Here is a 19595-nt window from a genome sequence, read left to right on the forward strand (position 1 = left end):
GACGTCAAAACAGGCCAAGAGCATAATACTACCACCACCATGCTTGACGGTAGGCATGGTGTTCATGGGATTAATGGCCTCACTTTTTCGCCTCCAAACATATTGCTGGGTATTGTGGCCAAACAGCTCAATTTGTGTTTCATCTGACATCACATGGACAAAGATAAGACCTTCTGGAGGAAAGTTATGTGGTTTCTGCTTTTGACCCAGCAGATTTGCTCACATTTTCAGTAGACCCATTATAAATTCATAAAAGAACCAAACTTCATGAATGTTTTTTGTGACCAACAAGTATGTGCTCCAATCACTCTATCACAAAAAAATAAGAGTTGTAGAAATGATTGGAAACTCAAGACAGCCATGACATTGTCCTTCACAAGTGTATGCAAACCTTTGACCACGACTGTATGTCTCGTCAGAAGCACCTAATGTCAGGCAAAGACTGGTTGATTTTTTTCGGGGCTTAAACTGATGCCATCATAAAACCTTGATTAATTGTACAAATAACGCCCTCAGGGACATCTTAACCTCGTTAAAGGGGAAACACACTTTTTTGACAATGTTGCCTATCATTCACAATCCTTAGGTAAGACAAGCACACGTTTTTCTGTTTTTTAATGCATTCTAACTAGTAAATGAACATTAGCAAATATCAGCTAACAATGGAGCCAGTGAGAGTCGCTCAATTCCGCCTATAAAGCCCTCTAAAAATCTAGAAAACCTCCATCAAAGTTTTATATACATGCTGTAAGTATATATGTAATGTAGTAACATTCATAATATGTAACACAGTGTTCCCTCGTTTAACGCTGGAGTTACGTTCCAAAAAATACCTGCTTTAAGTGAAATCCGTGATTTTTTTAAATTTTTTTAATGTGTTTTCATTCATTATATATATTTTTTAGTTTACATTAAATGTTTTCTCATTTACAGGATGTTTTTTTTTTTCATTTACTGTGCATGTTTTTTGTTTACAGGTTTTAAAAATTTTTATTATGTTTTTTTGTTTACAGTACTGTACAGTATATGTACGATCGCATCAAACAATTTTGTAAATTAGGCAAGCTGGACGCATTCTGTACTGTACAGCAGTGGTTCTCAAATGGGGGTACACGTACCCCTGGGGGTACTTGACGGTATGCCAAGGGGTACGTGAGATTTTTTTTAAATGTTTGTCAAAAAGAACTGTGAAAAGAAATGCAACAATTACGCAATATTCAGTGTTGTCAGCTAGATTTTTTGTGGACATGTTCCATAAATATTGATGTTAAAGATTTCTTTTTTTGTGAAGAAATGTTTAGAATTAAGTTCATGAATCCAGATGGATCTCTATTACAATCCCCAAAGAGGGCACTTTAAGTTGATGATTACTTCTATGTGTAGAAATCTTTATTTATAATTGAATCACTTGTTTATCTTTCAACAAGTTTTTAGTTATTTTTATATCTTTTTTTCCAAATAGTTCAAGAAAGACCACTACAAATGAGCAATATTTTGCACTGTTATACAATTTAAAAAATCAGAAACTGATGACATAGTGCTGTATTTGACTTCTTTATCTCTTTTTTTTCAACCAAAAATGCTTTGCTCTGATTAGGGGGTACTTGAATAAAAAAAATGTTCACAGGGGGTACATCACTGAAAAAAGGTTGAGAACCGCTGCTGTACAGGACACATGGCATGAAGAAGATTGATTGACAATGGTCTACAGTCCCTTAGCAAATCAGGATGCAGAACACAATGTGCATTCATACGCTGTAAAAAAAAAAAAAAAAAAAAGCATGCAACAATGTAAAAAATTACACACACACAAAATCTGTGTAACAGCGAGGCCGTGTTAAGTGAACCGTGTTGTAGCGAGGGAACACTGTATATACATATTTTGATCACATTAAGCAAACGGCGCTGTATTATTTCTCAGACGCATCACAATGTTCACTTTCCTTTCAACAACAACACTACTAATCATGAGAGACAACAATGACTACTTTGGGACAAATTATGCTCTAGAAACTTCTATTTTTGATCCTAAATATAAGGAGGATGATCTACAAGTTTTAGAAGCTGTGTGTTAAACTTGAGTGAAACACTAAGCATGCTGAATAAGAAATATAAACTACCAACATAATAAAACAATCACTTACTGTACAATATCTGCTCTCACTGGGATAAAGACTGATGGGATGTTTATATCTTCCCCTTTACATGAACAATCATCATAATGCACTCGGAAGGAAAAAAGGTGGCCGCAAACGAGCGTTTTTTCATTTATTTCTCGCTATCTCCGGGTTGAGGTTGGATGTCAAAGTTGACCAACTTGTCGGTTTATGTCCAAAACCTTCTACTAGGTGAGAGGCATGATTTGTAATCTGGAATGAACTTTTACTAACTCAAATGAGGTGATGCAACAGCTCACCGGAACGTAGTTCCTCTGTGTTAGCGCTTATAATAACAACATCGCTAATACTCGGTTAATATTCAGGCCACAAGATGTAAAGGGAGTATTGTTGGCTCTTTTTGGATGTTTTTTTAGAGGGCTTTATGGGCGTAACAGAGTACTCTTATTGCTAGCCACCTCTTACTTGCTGCGCATTACAAGTTAGAATGCATACAAAATGTGTTCTTGTCTTAGAGGGATTCGAATGATAGGCAATATTTAAAAAAAAAAGAGGGGAAATAATGTTCATATTCATTATTCCTACATTGTTGATACAAATTATTGTTACAGTGTAATCATTATTGTTACCTGTGGTAATGCCACTATTTGTATTATAATCCTTGAACAAAGTACCGTATTTTTCGGATTATAAATCGCAGTTTTTTTCATAGTTTGGCCGGGGGTGCGATTTATACTCTGGAGCGACTTATGTGTGAAATTATTAACACATTACCGTAAAATATCAAATATGAGGTGGCGACTTGTCCAGGGTGTACCCTGCCTTCCGCCCGATTGTAGCTGAGATAGGCTCCAGCGCCCCCCGCGACCCCAAAGGGAATAAGCGGTAGAAAATGGATGGATGGATTATTTATCTCATTCACGTAAGACAGTGGTTCTCAAATGGGGGTACGCGTACCCCTGGGGGTACTTGAAGGTATGCCAAGGGGTACGTGAGATTTTTTAAAAATATTCTAAAAATAGCAACAATTAAAACATCCTTTATAAATATATTTATTGAATAATACTTCAACAAAATAAATGTTTGGAATTAAGTTCATGAATCCAGATGGATCTCTATTACAATCCCAAAGAGGGCACTTTAAATTGATGATTACTTCTATGTGTAGAAATCTTTATTTATAATTGAATCACTTGTTTATTTTTCAACAAGTTTTTAGTTATTTTTATATCTTTTTTTCCAAACAGTTCAAGAAAGACCACTACAAATGAGCAATATTTTGCACTGTTATACAATTTAATAAATCAGAAACTAATGACATAGTGCTGTATTTTACTTCTTTATGTCTTTTTTTCAACCAAAAATGCTTTGCTCTGATTAGGGGGTACTTGAATTAAAAAAATGTTCACAGGGGGTACATCACTGAAAAAAGGTTGAGAACCACTGACGTAAGAGACTAGGCGTATATCAGCAATCGTCACACGCATACGTCAACCAATATTTAGCGATTAGGAGTGACAGATTGTTTGGTAAACGTATAGCATGTTCTATATGTTATAGTTATTTGAATGACTCTTACCATAATATGTTACGTTAACATACCAGGCACGTTCTCAGTTGGTTATTTATGCCTCATATAACGTACACTTATTCAGCCTGTTGTTCACTATTCTTTATTTATTTTAAATTGCCTTTCAAATGTCTATTCTTGGTGTTGGATTTTATCAAATACATTTCCACAAAAAATGCGACTTATACTCTAGTGCGACTTATATATGTTTTTTTCCTTCTTTATTATGCATTTTCGGCCGGTGCGATTTATACTCCGGAGCGATTTATAATTCGAAAAATACGGTAACAGTGAATAATCACTGAATGGAAGACTGGGGCTCGGATTAAATAAATTATCTTCTTCCCACTCCCTTTCAGGCAAAACTGGACAATCATGCATTACACACTATACATTACCTTTTGCACTATATTCATTTATATTATTATGTGTTGTCAACTTCGTACTTTTTATTTATTTATATTTTTTTATGTCATTGCCTGAAATAAATAAATAAATGAAAAGGAAAAAATTAATGTTAACTCACTGTATAATTAATCTAAAATAAATCAAAACGACTCACCTTTTGAAGACACCTGAGATAGGTGGCTGTCGAGCAAACATTTCGCCTTAATGAGCAATCCCTGATTCTTTTATTTTTAATGACGGCTTTCAACAATAGAAACTGAAATACAGTAAAAGTAATCAACCCTCGAAAACACCTTAATGAGGACGTTGCAGAGCTACCGATTCTTTTGCTGAGAGCATAGATGACAGATCTGAATATTCTTAACTGCTATTTAGGACTGAAAGTAAGGTCAACCTCTAAAATAAAGCAGAGCTACTCACTCTTTGAGTTTGGGAGCTGTACGCTGACCTAAATGACCGTTGTTTCCCCTCCTTTGTCAACACAATGGACTAAAATAAATTAAAGGCACTCAAACTTTAAAGAGCTATACTGTCACTTAATGCAATTTTATACTTTTGATTATGTAATTGATTTGTTTGACCTTTTCCACTCAGCCTGCATTGTTTTGGTTAATTTTGTGTTGCAGGTTTTACAAACCCCGTTTCCATATGAGTTGGGAATTTGTGTTAAATGTAAATATAAACGGAATACAATGATTTGCAAATCATTTTCAACCCATATTCAATTGAATGCACTACAAAGACAAGATATTTGATGTTCAAACTCATAAACTTTATTTTTTTTTTGCAAATATTAATTAACTTAGAATTTCATGGCTGCAACACGTGCCAAAGTAGTTGGGAAAGGGCATGTTCACCACCGTGTTACATGGCCTTTCCTTTTAACAACACTCAGTAAACGTTTGGGTACTGAGGAGACACATTTTTTAAGCTTCTCAGGTGGAATTCTTTTCCATTCTTGCTTGATGTACAGCTTAAGTTGTTCAACAGTCCGGGGTCTCCGTTGTGCTATTTTAGGCTTCATAATGCGCCACACATTTTCAATGGGAGACAGGTCTGGACTACAGGCAGGCCAGTCTAGTACCCGCACTCTTTTACTATGAAGCCACATTGATGTAACACGTGGCTTGGCATTGTCTTGCTGAAATAAGCAGGTGCGTCCATGGTAACGTTGCTTGGATGGCAACATATGTTGCTCCAAAACCTGTATGTACCTTTCAGCATTAATGGCGCCTTCACAGATGTGTAAGTTACCCATGTCTTGGGCACTAATACACCCCCATACCATCACACATGCTGGCTTTTCAACTTTGCGCCTATAACAATCCGGATGGTTGTTTTCCTCTTTGGTCCGGAGGACACGACGTCCACAGTTTCCAAAAACAATTTGAAATGTGGACTCGTCAGACCACAGAACAGTTTTCCACTTTGTATCAGTCCATCTCAGATGAGCTCAGGCCCAGCGAAGCCGACAGCGTTTCTGGGTGTTGTTGATAAATGGTCTTCGCCTTGCGTAGGAGAGTTTTAACTTGCACTTACAGATGTAGCGACCAACTGTAGTTACTGACACTGGGTTTCTGAAGTGTTCCTTAGCCCATGTGGTGATATCCTTTACACACTGATGTCGCTTGTTGATGCAGTACAGCCTGAGGGATCGAAGGTCACGGGCTTAGCTGCTTACGTGCAGTGATTTCTCCAGATTCTCTGAACCCTTTGATGATATTACGGACTGTAGATGGTGAAATCCCTAAATTCCTTGCAATAGCTGGTTGAGAAAGGTTTTTCTTAAACTGTTCAATTTGCTCACGCATTTGTTGACAAAGTGGTGACCCTCGCCCCATTCTTGTTTGTGAATGACTGAGCATTTCACGGAATCTACTTTTATACCCAATCATGGCACCCACCTGTTCCCAATTTGCCTGTTCACCTGTGGAATGTTCCAAATAAGTGTTTGATGAGCATTCCTCAACTTTCTCAGTATTTATTGCCACCTTTCCCAACTTCTTTGTCACGTGTTGCTGGCATCAAATTCTAAAGTTAATGATTATTTGCACAAAAAAAAAAAGTTAATCAGTTTGAACATCAAATATCTTGTCTTTGTAGCATATTCAACTGAATATGGGTTGAAAATGATTTGCAAATCATTGCATTCCGTTTATATTTACATCTAACACAATTTCCCAACTCATATGGAAACGGAGTTTGTAGTTTGACAACTTTTGAAATAATAATATTACGATAATATTAGTCTTCCAAACGTAAATATTCCCGAAGTTTCTGCGTTAACTTGACTAGATGATCTCATCCACGTGCGTTTTTGTTTGACCTTTTCCCGAGGTTTATATGTCAGCCTGGAAGGTTCCCCTCCCAAGGCATAAGCAAAGGAATGCCAGTGGCGTTGAGTCAGTGTGAACCTTTTAACACAAATAAAGCGAGTGTCCGAGCATGGTTAGATGGGCGGGGATGGCGCTCGCCGCCACCAAAGAGCAGTTATTCATCGCGCTCTTCAATGTAGCTTTACATTGACACTGTATAGTCTAGATGTAGTGACTGTGAACCTCAACGTTTCCTCTCCTCAAAATAAGAGGGGGGACGTCGTCCAGCCGTGTCCACAGCAGCTCAACTCGGACCCAGCACGAGTATAAACTCTTCGCTGTCTGGTCCTCCCGCCTTTTTTGACCACCCCTTTCATTTTCCAGAGGAAGAAAATATTTATTTGGATTTGGGTTTTTCTTGTGCCCGTCATTCTCTCTCTCATTCAGCCTGTCTCTCACTTTCCACTGACATGAGGACAAGAGTCCTCTTTTCCTCCTATTTTCTGGTTTAATTATTGCCATTTTCCTTAACAGCACATAATTCTCCTCACTTTCCTGCTTATGACACAGATGGCACAATGCAAACACCTTTTTTTGCAGGAATCCTGGGATGTGTTAGCGAGAATGCCAAATCACCAATTTATTTTTTTTATCATTAAAATAAACAGTGTGGACATTTAGCACTCATCTGGAGCCCAACCAGCTATTTTGAGCTTTACTAACCAAATAAATCTCATAAATCCCTCTAACATTTCACCAAAATTGTTACAAATGATCTGTTTTTTTCCACATCAACTTGTCTTACAGGCAATCTGAACGTCACCCTGCAAGTGTGGGACATTGGAGGACAGACCTTGGGAGGGAAAATGCTGGATAAATACGTGTACGGAGCTAACGTAAGTCACCGTAACATTCTCGGCTCATCTAGAAAACATCTTCATTTTAGCTTAAAACAGCACTCTTTAGCTGGATTGCATTTTGGTAAGAAAAAGGGGAAGCGCTCGTCACCGCGGTGGAGCAGCAATAGGAAGCACAGGAAGGATTAGTTTAGAGTCTTGTCGCTGAGTCCGCTTGGGCTTATTATTACAGTCTGGTCAGACCTCCCCCCGACTCCCTGCGATTGGAGCCGTATGATAATAAACTCAAGCGATCGACTGACATCCAAACTGACGGTGAATGTAGCAGGTCGGCAGAAGCTCACAATTTGTGTCAAAATGATGGCCACATCTGCAAGAGGTTCTACTCTGTCGCAATTCTCCACTAATATTCTTGTCTTTCAGGGATTATTATTCTATGGAAGAATAATAACACCAAATACATTTAAAGGGTATCTTAACCAAAATGACGGATGTAGCTCAAGTCGGACCCGTTTAAGTCGCCAATGAGGGATGGGCGATATTATCGCGTTAAATAGTGCAGTCATCCTGCGGTAACGATATCATTCACAATATATTAATTGATATGTAAATGATTATAACAATTATTTTCAAACAACCATAGGGCGCACTGGATTATAAGGCGCACTGCCGATGAATGGTCTATTTTTGATCTTTTTTCATATATAAGGCACAGCGGATTACAGGTCGCATTAAAGGCCTACTGAAACCCACTACTACCGACCACGCAGTCTGATAGTTTATATATCAATGATCAATCAATCAATCAATCAATCAATGTTTATTTATATAGCCCTAAATCACAAGTGTCTCAAAGGGCTGTACAAGCCACAACGACATCCTCGGTACAGAGCCCACATACGGGCAAGGAAAACTCACCTCAGTGGGATGTCAATGTGAATGACTATGAGAAACCTTGGAAAGGACCGCATATGTGGGTAACCCACATACTTGCCAACCCTCCCGTTTTTAGCGGGAGAATCCCGTTATTCAGCGCCTCTCCCGACAACCTCCCGGCAGAGATTTTCTCCCGACAAACTCCCGGTATTCAGCCGGAGCTGGAGGCCACGCCCCCTCTAGCTCAATGCGGACCTGAGACTGAGTGGGGACAGCCTATTCTCACGTCCGCTTTCCCACAATATAAATACGCTTGCAAGTTCCAAAACGAATGGAAACAAGAATTTCAGTTCATCCAGGACAGTTCGAAGAGGAAGGTGTATGTTGCCTGTAAATATGTAGAACAGACTTCTCCATTGAACACGGTGGCCGAAATGATTTCTCAGTCATGAACAGAGAAGTTAAACAGGACAATACTGCCATCTAATGGATAGATAATTCAAATATTTCTTTTATGTAAATAAAATAAATATATATATATAGCTAGAATTCACTGAAAGTCAAGTATTTCATATATATATATATATATATATATATATATATATATATATATATATATATATATATATATATATATATATATATATGAAATATATATGAAATACTCGAGTTGGTGAATTCTAGCGGTAAATAACCACGCCCCCCCCCTACCCCCCACCTCCCGATAGGTTGGCAAGTATGGTAACCCCCCCCCTCTAGGGGAGACCGAAAGCAATGGATGTCGAGTGGATCTGACATAATATTGTGAAAGTCCAGTCCACAGCGGATCCAACACATCAGCGAAAGTCCAGTCCATAGTGGGGCCAGCAGGAACCATCCCGAGCGGAGACGGGTCAGCAGCGTAGAGATGTCCCCAACCGATGCACAGGCTAGCGGTTCACCCCGGGTCCCGACTCTGAACAACCAGCACTTCATCCGTGGCCACCGGACCTGTGCAACTCCCCCTCCATAAGGGAGAGGGGAGCAGAGGAGAAAAGAAAAGAAAAGAAACGGCAGATCAACTGGTCTAAAAAGGGAGTCTATTTAAAGGCTAGAGTATACAAATGAGTTTTAAGATGGGACTTAAATGCTTCTACCGAGGTAGCATCTCTAACTTTTACCGCAAATGCAAATGATGAAATCTTAACATTGCAACACATGCCAATACGGCCGGGTTAACTTATAAAGTGCAATTTTAAATTTCCTGCCACACTTCCGGTTGAAAACGTCTAGATATGATGACGTATGCACGTGACGTCAACGGTTGATACGGAAGTTTTCGGACCCATTGAATCCAATACAAAAAAGCTCTGTTTTCATCCCAAAATTCCACAGTATTCTGGACATCTGTGTTAGTGAATCTTTTGCAATTTGTTTAATGAACAATGGAGACTGCAAAGAAGAAAGCTGTAGGTGCGATCGGTGTATTAGCGGCGGACTACAGCAACACAACCAAGAGGACTTTGAGGATAGCAGACGCGCTAGCCGAACGACCTCACCTTGACTTCCTCCGTCTCCGGGCCGCCAACCGCATCGGTGATCGGGTAAAGTCCTTCGTCGTACCGTCGATCGCTGGAACGCAGGTGAGCACGGGTCGTGATGAGCAGATGAGAGCTGGCGTAGGTGCAGAGCTAATGTTTTTAGCATAGCTCTGTCGAGGTTCCGTAGCTAAGTTAGCTTCAATGGCGTCGTTAGCAACAGCATTGCCAAGCTTCGCCAAGCTGGAAAGCATTAACCGTGTATTTACATGTCCAGAGTTTGGTAGTATTGTTGATCTTCTGTCTATCCTTCCAGTCAGGGACTTATTTGTTTTGTTTCTATATGCAGTAAAGCCCGATGCTATCACGTTAGCTCAGTAGCTAAAGAGCTTCACCGATGTATTGTCGTGGAGATAAAAGTCACTGTGAATGTCCTTTTCGCGTTCTCCACTCTCATTTTCAAGAGGATATAGTATCCGAGGTGGTTTAAAATACAAATCCGTGATCCACAGTAGAAAAAGGAGAAAGTGTGGAATCCAATGAGCCAGCTTGTACCTAAGTTACGGTCAGAGCGAAAAAAGATATGTCTTGCACTTCATTCTAGTCCGTCACTCTGACGTTCCTCATCCACGAATCTTTCATCCTCGCTCAAATTAATGGGGTAATCGTCGTTTTCTCGGTCCGAATCGCTCTAGCTGCATTGAAAACAATAGGAAAATATGAGGAGGTGATCAACTGACTACGTCACGCTACTTCCGGTAGGGGCAAGGCTTTTTTTTATCAGAGACCAAAAGTTGCGAACTTTATCGTCGTTGTTCTATACTAAATCCTTTCAGCAAAAATATGGCAATATCGCGAAATGATCAAGCATGACACAGAATGGATCTGCTATCCCCGTTTAAATAAAAAAAATTCATTTTAGTAGGCCTTTAAGTTTCTAAATGTAAAACACTTCCTTGTGGTCTACATAACATGTAATGGTGGTTCTTTGGTCAAAATGTTGCATAGATGATGTTTTACAGATCATCTTCAAGCCGCTTTCTGACAGTCGCTTCCGGATGCGCCGTTTTGTGGGCGGTCTAATTTACGTGGCTCACCTTCGGCAGCGTCTTCTCCCCGTCAGCTTTGTTGTAGCGGTGTAGCGTGCAAGGACGGGAGTAGAAGAAGTGTCAAAAGATGGAGCTAACTGTTTTAACGACATTCAGACTTTACTTCAATCAATAACGGAGCAGCATCTCCTCATCCGGAAACAACAACACCGGAAATGTGTCCCGTGAAAAAAAACGTTTGACCGGAACTCTCTAATAACTAAAGTTCCTTGGGTGAATAATGTAAACTCACTACACCGGTATGTTTGAGCGCTTTCATGGCGAGTTTACTGACGGATGTAAGTAAGAACTTTACACTACTTTATATTAGAAATGGCAACAGCAGAGGATGAATGTCCCATAACAAGAAAATAGAGAAAAAGAAGAAGCTTATCGACTACTGTGTCTGCACGGACTACAAAGGCAGAAGCGCGCAATTTTTCAGGACTTATGCAGATCCCAAATACACATCAGCAGGTAGCAGAAGGTAAGAAAAGTTGCTTTTGCATAATATTGCGAAACAAAACGCCAGATAATATGTCTTACCTTATACAAACACCATAACAATACTCGTATGTTGAAGCACATCAAGCGGTGCGGCTTCATAGCTTACCAAAGTCGTACTAAAACATTTTGATAGATTTTTGAGCGCCGTGTGTAATGTTCTATATTTTCAATTGAACATATAAAATTTTGGTGTTGTTTACGTGAGTCATATTGCCATCATAGTGCAGTCTAGATGTATCTCTTATGTTTGACTGCCATCTACTGGTCACACTTATTACATCAGGTACCAAATAAAATTGCTTTGAGGTCGGTAAGCAAAGCCAGAATTATTCTTTACATTAGGCGCACCGGTTATAAGGCGCACTGTCGAGTTTTGAGAAATAAAAAGGTTTTAAGTGCGCCCTGTAGTCCGGAAAATACGTTAACAAAGGCTCCTAATTTGGCTGCTGACGTATGCAATAAGATATCGCATCATTTCCGATGGTATTATTTTCTTTAAACTCTTATTAATCCACTTGCTAATTTACTGTTAGTATCTGGTTACTTTCTGTTGTGATGTTTCCATCTAAACTTCTTTTTTTTTTTTTAAACATTTGTTTATTGAATTTTTGACATACAGTCCAGTCCCCAAACAAGTAATTTACAAAAAATTTATATAAAATAAAATAAAAAAATAAATGCATCAGTCAATCCAGTACAGGCAAATATTGACATGAAGCAAAAGACAACTGCACTCCCCAACATGGTGCAGTTATCAATTATTATCAATCATCTACCTTTCTATCACGTTTCAGTTGGGATTAAATTTGAGATCAGTCTCTTTTACATATTTTAGGAAACCACCTCATACTTCCTGAAACTTCATAGAAGAACTGTTCAATGTCAGCCTAATTTCCCCCAATTCAAGGAAATAAAGAACATTTTTAATCCAGCGGGTGTGGCAAGGAAGTGCTGCAGCTTCCAATTTAGCACAATTTGTCTTCTAGCCAACAAAGTAGTAAATGCTACCAAGTTCTTTTTGGATTTGCTAAGAGAGGATGACGAGGGGCCACCCCAATATATATATATATATATATATTATATAAAAATATAATATAATGTAATAATATAATATATCAGTATATATTATATACTGTATATGTAATATGTACATATTACATATATGTTATATTTAATATTGCTACTATGGTACATTTTTAGTCTACTTTATACATGCATTGTCCTTTCCATCCTTTGTAACTGAGCTACTGTGTGAAACAATTTCCCTTGTGGATCAATAAAGTTTGTCTAAGTCTAATTGCAATTAAAACTTAAATTTGACACCCATAAGTGTAAACAATTAAGTGATGGTTGGCCCATTCCATCATGACAACACAGCGTATTGCAGAAATTGATAAAGAAGCGGAAGCTAGTTAACAAAACAAATTGAAACCTCTGTTTTTCTTAGTCATTTGTTCCAAAAAGTCTGCTGAAAACCAAATTGTGCAAAAACCGAAGCCGTTTTTCTCATTAAAAAAAATAAATAAATCTATTCCAGACATTCAAGAGTGTGAACTAAACTTACATTTTATAGAGATTTTTTTAATTCAGATAACCATAAAAAATTCAAATAAATGACAAATGTATAAATAAGCATTGAATATCACTTTTAACTTTATTGAAGACTCTTGTTGGCAAAGATGGTGAGACTTGTGTTGATACTTGCAACTTTCTTTGGGCCCGATGGTGGGTTATTTAGCATTGATTGATTGATTGATTGATTGAGACTTTTATTAGTAGATTGCACAGTACAGTACATATTCCGTACAATTGACCACTAAATGGTAACACCCGAATAAGTTTTTCAACTTGTTTAAGTCGGGGTCCACATAAATCAATTCATGGCAATCGTACAAAATCAAAAACAAAGCACAGAGACTGACGGCCCAAACATATTGGAGCGGAACGAATGTGGAACGGAGTCTGCAGAGGCACGCGTGTAGTCAAAGCGGACGTCCTGCACCCGTGTCACACAAAACGCTGATAGGTGTGTATTTTTCACATTGACACGCATTACACAGCTGATGTGCCTATTCGATAAGTTTGCTGTGAATTATATAACCAATACAAACGTGAGAGATTCTTGGTTTAGGTCAGGGGTCGGCAACCCAATGTGTTGAAAGAGCCATATTGGACCAAAAATACAATAAAATTATCTGTCTGAAGCCGCAAAAAATCAAAAGCCTTCTATAAGTGATACAATGAAGACAACACACGATATAAGTGTCTATATAAGCTAAATTAGCCTACTATCAAAATCACTATATGTCGCAGGCTGACACAAATCTTCGTTGACAGAAATGTTGAAATGTAATATTTATTTTACCCATTTATACAACACTGGAACACATTAGTAAAACGCAGGCTTCTCAGGGGGTGAGATAACTCCTCTAAATTACCGGCTTAGAATGGCCAAAGGTATAGATGTGTGTGTCCAAGTTAAAGGAAATGGCAGGCTGTCTTCTCCGAATGGATTTATAACAATCTACGCAAGCTGGGTTACGTTTGTTGTGGTCTATAACGGCACACAAACCACTATCAGAAATGCAGCCAATATTACATACAGATAATGCGTCGTGAGAAATGCAGATATAAATTAAATACACAGAGGCCATAGGAAATTAAATGAGCTAAAATATACCTACAAGTGAGGCATAACGATGCATTATGTACATAAAGCTAGCCTAAATAGCATGTTAGCATCGATTAGCTTGCAGTCATGCACTGACCAAATATGCTTGATAAGCACTCCACACACTTTGTGCATTCACGCACAGTATAAAATGTTTGGTGGACAAAATGAGACAAAGAAGGAGTGGCATAAAATATGTTTTTCTCTGGCATCGTTGAAGAAAGTTATACACATAAACAAAGTACTGGGAGTTCAAGAACCGCCAAAATTAGTAGGACGAAACGGCTCTCGCCAAATACGCTCATCAGAGAATCATGTTTAATGTAAACAGAGGGATCTCTAACAATTAGGGAGGTTTGTGTCATATTGTTCTACAGAAACCATATTAAAACAAAAATATATTTTTTCCGCCATCTTCTCTATTTTCATGCTGTAGAGCCGTAGGTTGCAGACCCCCGGTTTAGGTACTCAATTACATGAATGATAGAACAAATAGAATCGAAAAAGTGGTGAGGTTTGAGTGCATATCAGTTTACTTTCTAGCTATTGTGTCTCCATCAAATGAGGTGTTTGCAAACAGCAACAAGTACCAGTGTGGTTGATGCCGCAAAGGAACGTTGCCAAAAATTGTGAAGTAGTTGTTTTGGTGCCTTCACAACTTTTAATGATGGCAAAGTACAGAATTGTATTCTTTATCAAAATGAACCTCTACCACGTTGTGATCATACCAGACAAATTAACGGTTACATAACCATATGTCAGTCCAAAAACGACAGCCACGCTCTGTCGGGAAACAAAAGCTTCTCAGGCAGTTGTCAAATGCTTCATGTCGCCTGCAGAACGCCTCTTGTGTGATGAAGAGGCCTACTTTTAAGACCAGTGAAGGCCACATGTACACCAACGTGTACGTTAAAGGTCCCTTTTCTATGATGTTCTAGTGCAGGGCTGTCCAACTTTTGTCACTCTTAAAGCTACTTTGACATAAAGTAAGAAAATATGATGCGTTTGTGATTTATTTATATGACTGTCAACATTTCAATTAGACTGACCATACGTCCTCTTTTCCCCGGACATGTCCTCTTTTGTGGAGCTGTCCGGGCGGGGTTTCTTAAACGCCTCAAATGTCCGGTATTTTGAGTTAGGGTTGCGTGTATTTTCAATGTACGTCCAGGGTTAAGAAGGGGTTAAAAACAAAACAAATTGTGAAGGTGTGCGCACGCAGCAACATTCGTGAGGGAGGGGCAGAGACAGAGAGCGAGACAGTCGAGAGACAGACAGAACACAAGAGAGAAGCCGAAACGTAAATGCAACTTCACGGATGATTTGCGGGAAAAGTATCTGTGTTTTCGTCCTGGCCGTGACACTTGGAAAGCAGAATGCACTGTGTGCAAAGCAGGAACGTATATATCTGTGGCAAATAAAGGGGCCAACGATCTACAAGCCCATATCGACACTACAAAGCACAAAACAGCTGTGCAGGGCGAGAGCTCGTCTGCTGTTTTTTGTTTAAATTTAATGAACTTGTTTTGAGGCATTATTTATGTTTACATTATTAGGTTATTTTGAATATTTCTACCTCTGCACTTTTTTCCAAAACTGTGAATGTTACAGAATATACACTACCGTTCAAAAGTTTGGGGTCACCCAAACAATTTTGTGGAATAGCCTTCATTTCTAAGAACAAGAATAGACTGTCGAGTTTCTGATGAAAGTTCTCTTTTTCTGGCCATTTTGAGCGTTTAATTGACCCCACAAATGTGATGCTCCAGAAACTCAATCTGCTCAAAGGAAGGTCAGTTTTGTAGCTTCTGTAACGAGCTAAACTGTTTTCAGATGTGTGAACATGATTGCACAAGGGTTTTCTAATCATCAATTAGCCTTCTGAGCCAATGAGCAAACACATTGTACCATTAGAACACTGGAGTGATAGTTGCTGGAAATGGGCATCTATACACCTATGTAGACATTGCACCAAAAACCAGACATTTGCAGCTAGAATAGTCATTTACCACATTAGCAATGTATAGAGTGTATTTCTTTAAAGTTAAGACTAGTTTAAAGTTATCTTCATTGAAAAGTACAGTGCTTTTCCTTCAAAAATAAGGACATTTCAATGTCACCCCAAACTTTTGAACGGTAGTGTAAGTTTGACTTATTTTGTTATACTGTCAACCAGTATTGGCGTTAACATACGTTTTGTGTCTTTTTAACGCATTGAAATCAGAAAGGACGCAGATTTTTTATTTATTTTTTATTTTAATTTTTTACCCTTAGCGGCCCACAGCTAATGTTTTAAAGGCCCACGGCACATTATAAAAATACTATTAAAATAAACAAAAACATAACAAAAGTGAAATAAAAAAGCTTACAGGTGAAATGTAATTTAGAAACAGTTGCAATGTTGACTAATAAAACAAAGCTGTTTTTTTTTTCTTTCAAACAGTCATTGCTGAAAACATAATATTGAATCAAAATCAATGTTATTATGAATTATTGACCTATCCAAGGTTCTGATTACGTCACATCAAATATTCCACTTTGAAAAATATTTTTGGTGGAAGATTTTGCATATTTTGTGTGTTTGCCATAAAAAACATAGTTTTGTTTGACAAAAAAGGGCGGAAAACAAACAAACAAAAAAACATAAAAAAACTAAAACATTTTGAAATGAGGAATAGATCTGAAGTTGATGTAGACTCCAGAGATTTAAGCGTTAAATATAAAATGTATGTATGCCCTGGCACACCATTATCATCATTTCATGACCGAAGCAAAACACTTTTTACACTTTTATACTGAAATAAATACACCTACAACTTATTAAATAAAAACCTAGAAAAAACTACCAGCAGTGGTATAGTTTAGATCCATGAAGGAAAGAAGAAAGTGAATGAATGTTTATAACTGAATACATTTATATATGTATACACATTTGTTTTCTTTTGTATTATTTTTTTTAATGAATTAAGTAACGTTTATGACAACCTTTTTCCTAAACACAATATAGAATGTGAGATATAACAGGATAATGCATACATTTCTCATTTGTTTTCAAAACGCTTACAAAAAAGTGGGACCGGACCCCAAAAATTTACTGTGGCACCCCATTTTTATGACTTGATGTGGTCCCTGGGACCCCATTTTGAAAATTCCTAGCGCCAACACTGCTGTCAATAGAGGAATAAAAATGCTTTATTTAAATAAATATATTATTTATAAAGCAAGTTCGAGTATCATTGGCAAATTTTCACCTAGTCCCGGCCTTGGCGTGCTGCCCGCCTTGTCACGCATATATGTGTCCTCTTTTTGGGATTTCAGAATATGGTCAGCCTATTTCAATTGACCTTTATCCAATGAGGAGATCACCACTCAAACTGTCTTAATGCTGTTATCTACTACAGCTACCTGTTTATGTGCACCAAATTTGAGAAAAATCTGTCACCTCCATCTCTGTAAGTTTGATCGTTTTCTTGTTCTTTAGTGACTAGGCTAACCTGTTAAAATGTGACTGTAATGTTAGCACTGTAGCTCACATGACTATGTTAATGTTGTTTGTGTGCTCTTGCACCACTTGTTAACAGTGTTGTATGTGATATTTGACATCTATTACGTTGGAAAAGTGCAGAATTACAGTGTATATGTAAAAAATGGATGGAGTGCACAATAGCACACACTGTTAGAGACAGGCGTGGACAAACATAGCTCATCAGCAATAAAACTACAGATGCACAAAAGGGTTCCCACGCACACTTCCAATACCCTACTGTGGGAATTCTGGGAATATTAAAAAATATTATGATAAAGGGGTCATATTACATTTGTTTCTGTACATTTAAAACACTTTCTTGGGGTCTACATAACAGGTAATGATGATTCCCTGGTCAACATGTTGAATAGTCTGTTTTTACAGATAATTTTCAAGCCGATTTCTGACCGTCTCTTCAGAATGCGTCGTTTTGTGGGCAGTTTTATTAACATGCCTACACTTTGACTGCATCCCCGTCAGCCATGTTGTTGTTAGCGTTTCCATTTGAAGTCTACTGACAGATACAGTCATGGCCAAAAATATTGGCACTCCTGCAATTCTGTCAGATAATGCACCACTTCTCCCAGAAAATTGTTGAAATTACAAATGCTTAAGTATTCACATGTTCATTTATTTTGTTTACATTGGAACAACATGAATTTACAATGAATTGATTAACGTGGACCCCGACTTAAACAAGTTGAAAAACTTATTCGGGTGTTACCATTTAGTGGTCAATTGTACGGAAAATGTACTGTACTGTGTAAACCAAATAACTTTGGGGCATAATGTAGGGCCCAGTGTCAGAAAGTTGGGTCTCCGTCAGAGGTCATGGGTCTTCCAGCAGGACAACGACCCAAAGCATACTTCAAAAATCACACAAAAATGGCTTAAGACAAAGCGCTGGTGAGTTCTGAAGTGGCCATCAATGAGTCCAGATCTGTGGCGAGATCTAAAGACAGCAGTTGGGAGAAGGCACCCTTCAAATCTGAGAGACCTGAAGCAGTTTGCAAAAGAAGAGTGGTCCAAAATTCCAGTAGCAAGGTGTAAGAAACTCATTGATGGTTACAGGAAGCGATTGATTTCAGTTATTTTTTCCAAAGGGTGTGCTACCAAATATTAAGTTGAGGGTGACAATAATTTTGTCCAGTCTATTTTTGGAGTTCTGTGTAAAATAATATCAGATTTGGCTTTTTTATTTTAATTTTTTTGTGTTGTTCCAATGCAAACAAAATAAATAAACATGTGAATACCACAGCATTAGTAATTTTTAAAATTTTCGGGGAGAAGTGGTGCATCATCTGACAGAAATGCAAGGGGGGCTGATATTTTTGGCCATGACTGTATAGGTTTGAACTATAAGCTACTTTGTATTAGAAATGGCAACAGCGGAGGATGCATGTACAAGTACGAGCCAGTCTGCCCCACAACAAAAGGATAGATAAGAGAAAGAACTAACCTGTTATGATCCGTTCATGGTCCCGGATCATGTTTTGTTCTGTTAGTTTTGACTACCTCAGTTCTGTTTTCTGCACCCCTGGGTTTGTGTTTCAGTTGCCGTGACTGCAGGTTAGTTTCACCTGCCTCTGATTAGTGTTCGGGACGCTCACCTGCTCCTGGGCACTAATCAGAGAGCTATTTATTCCTGTATCTCTCCACTATCTGTCAGGCTTCATTGTTTGCATCATGCAACGGTTAGCGACGGCTATAGTTTTGATTCCTGTTTGTATGCTAGCTTCCACGCTAGGCTCTTCCTTAGCTTTGCCACCAGTGCTATCGGCAGGCTTTTGTTTTACTGCATTTCCTTGAGGATTTATGGAAATAAATCAGATCCTACCTGCACACTTCGTCCGGAGTCTTTCGTCTGCATCTTGGGAGAACGACCTCCGCATAACCATGCAACCAAGTCGTTACTTTACCAACTACAACGTTGGTCTACAATGGCGGACTCGCGCTAAGGTCTTTGAGTAAAACTTTACCATATATGGCAGGGGTGGGCAATTAATTTTTACCGGGGGCCGCATGAGCAACCCGAGCACTATTATACTATCGACAATATTTCAATTACATTTTGCTCAATATTATTTTTGATATATACCGTAAGATAAATAATAATAATAATAATAATTAATAATAATAATAA

The 19595-nt window shown here is 38.3% G+C and overlaps 1 protein-coding gene across 2 annotated transcripts in view; it reads left to right on the plus strand.

Moving 5' to 3' along the window:
• Positions 1 to 19595, plus strand: part of rab28 (RAB28, member RAS oncogene family) — a 100991-nt gene that overhangs the window by 30194 nt on the left and 51202 nt on the right. For both annotated transcript variants that reach the window (XM_062040079.1, XM_062040080.1), the window contains exon 3: positions 7218 to 7306. In XM_062040079.1, the coding sequence (XP_061896063.1) occupies positions 7218 to 7306 (89 nt within the window). The remainder of the gene's footprint in view (positions 1 to 7217; positions 7307 to 19595) is intronic.

Source organism: Entelurus aequoreus, linkage group LG28, assembly GCF_033978785.1.
Source record: "Entelurus aequoreus isolate RoL-2023_Sb linkage group LG28, RoL_Eaeq_v1.1, whole genome shotgun sequence".
Taxonomy (NCBI): domain Eukaryota; kingdom Metazoa; phylum Chordata; class Actinopteri; order Syngnathiformes; family Syngnathidae; genus Entelurus; species Entelurus aequoreus.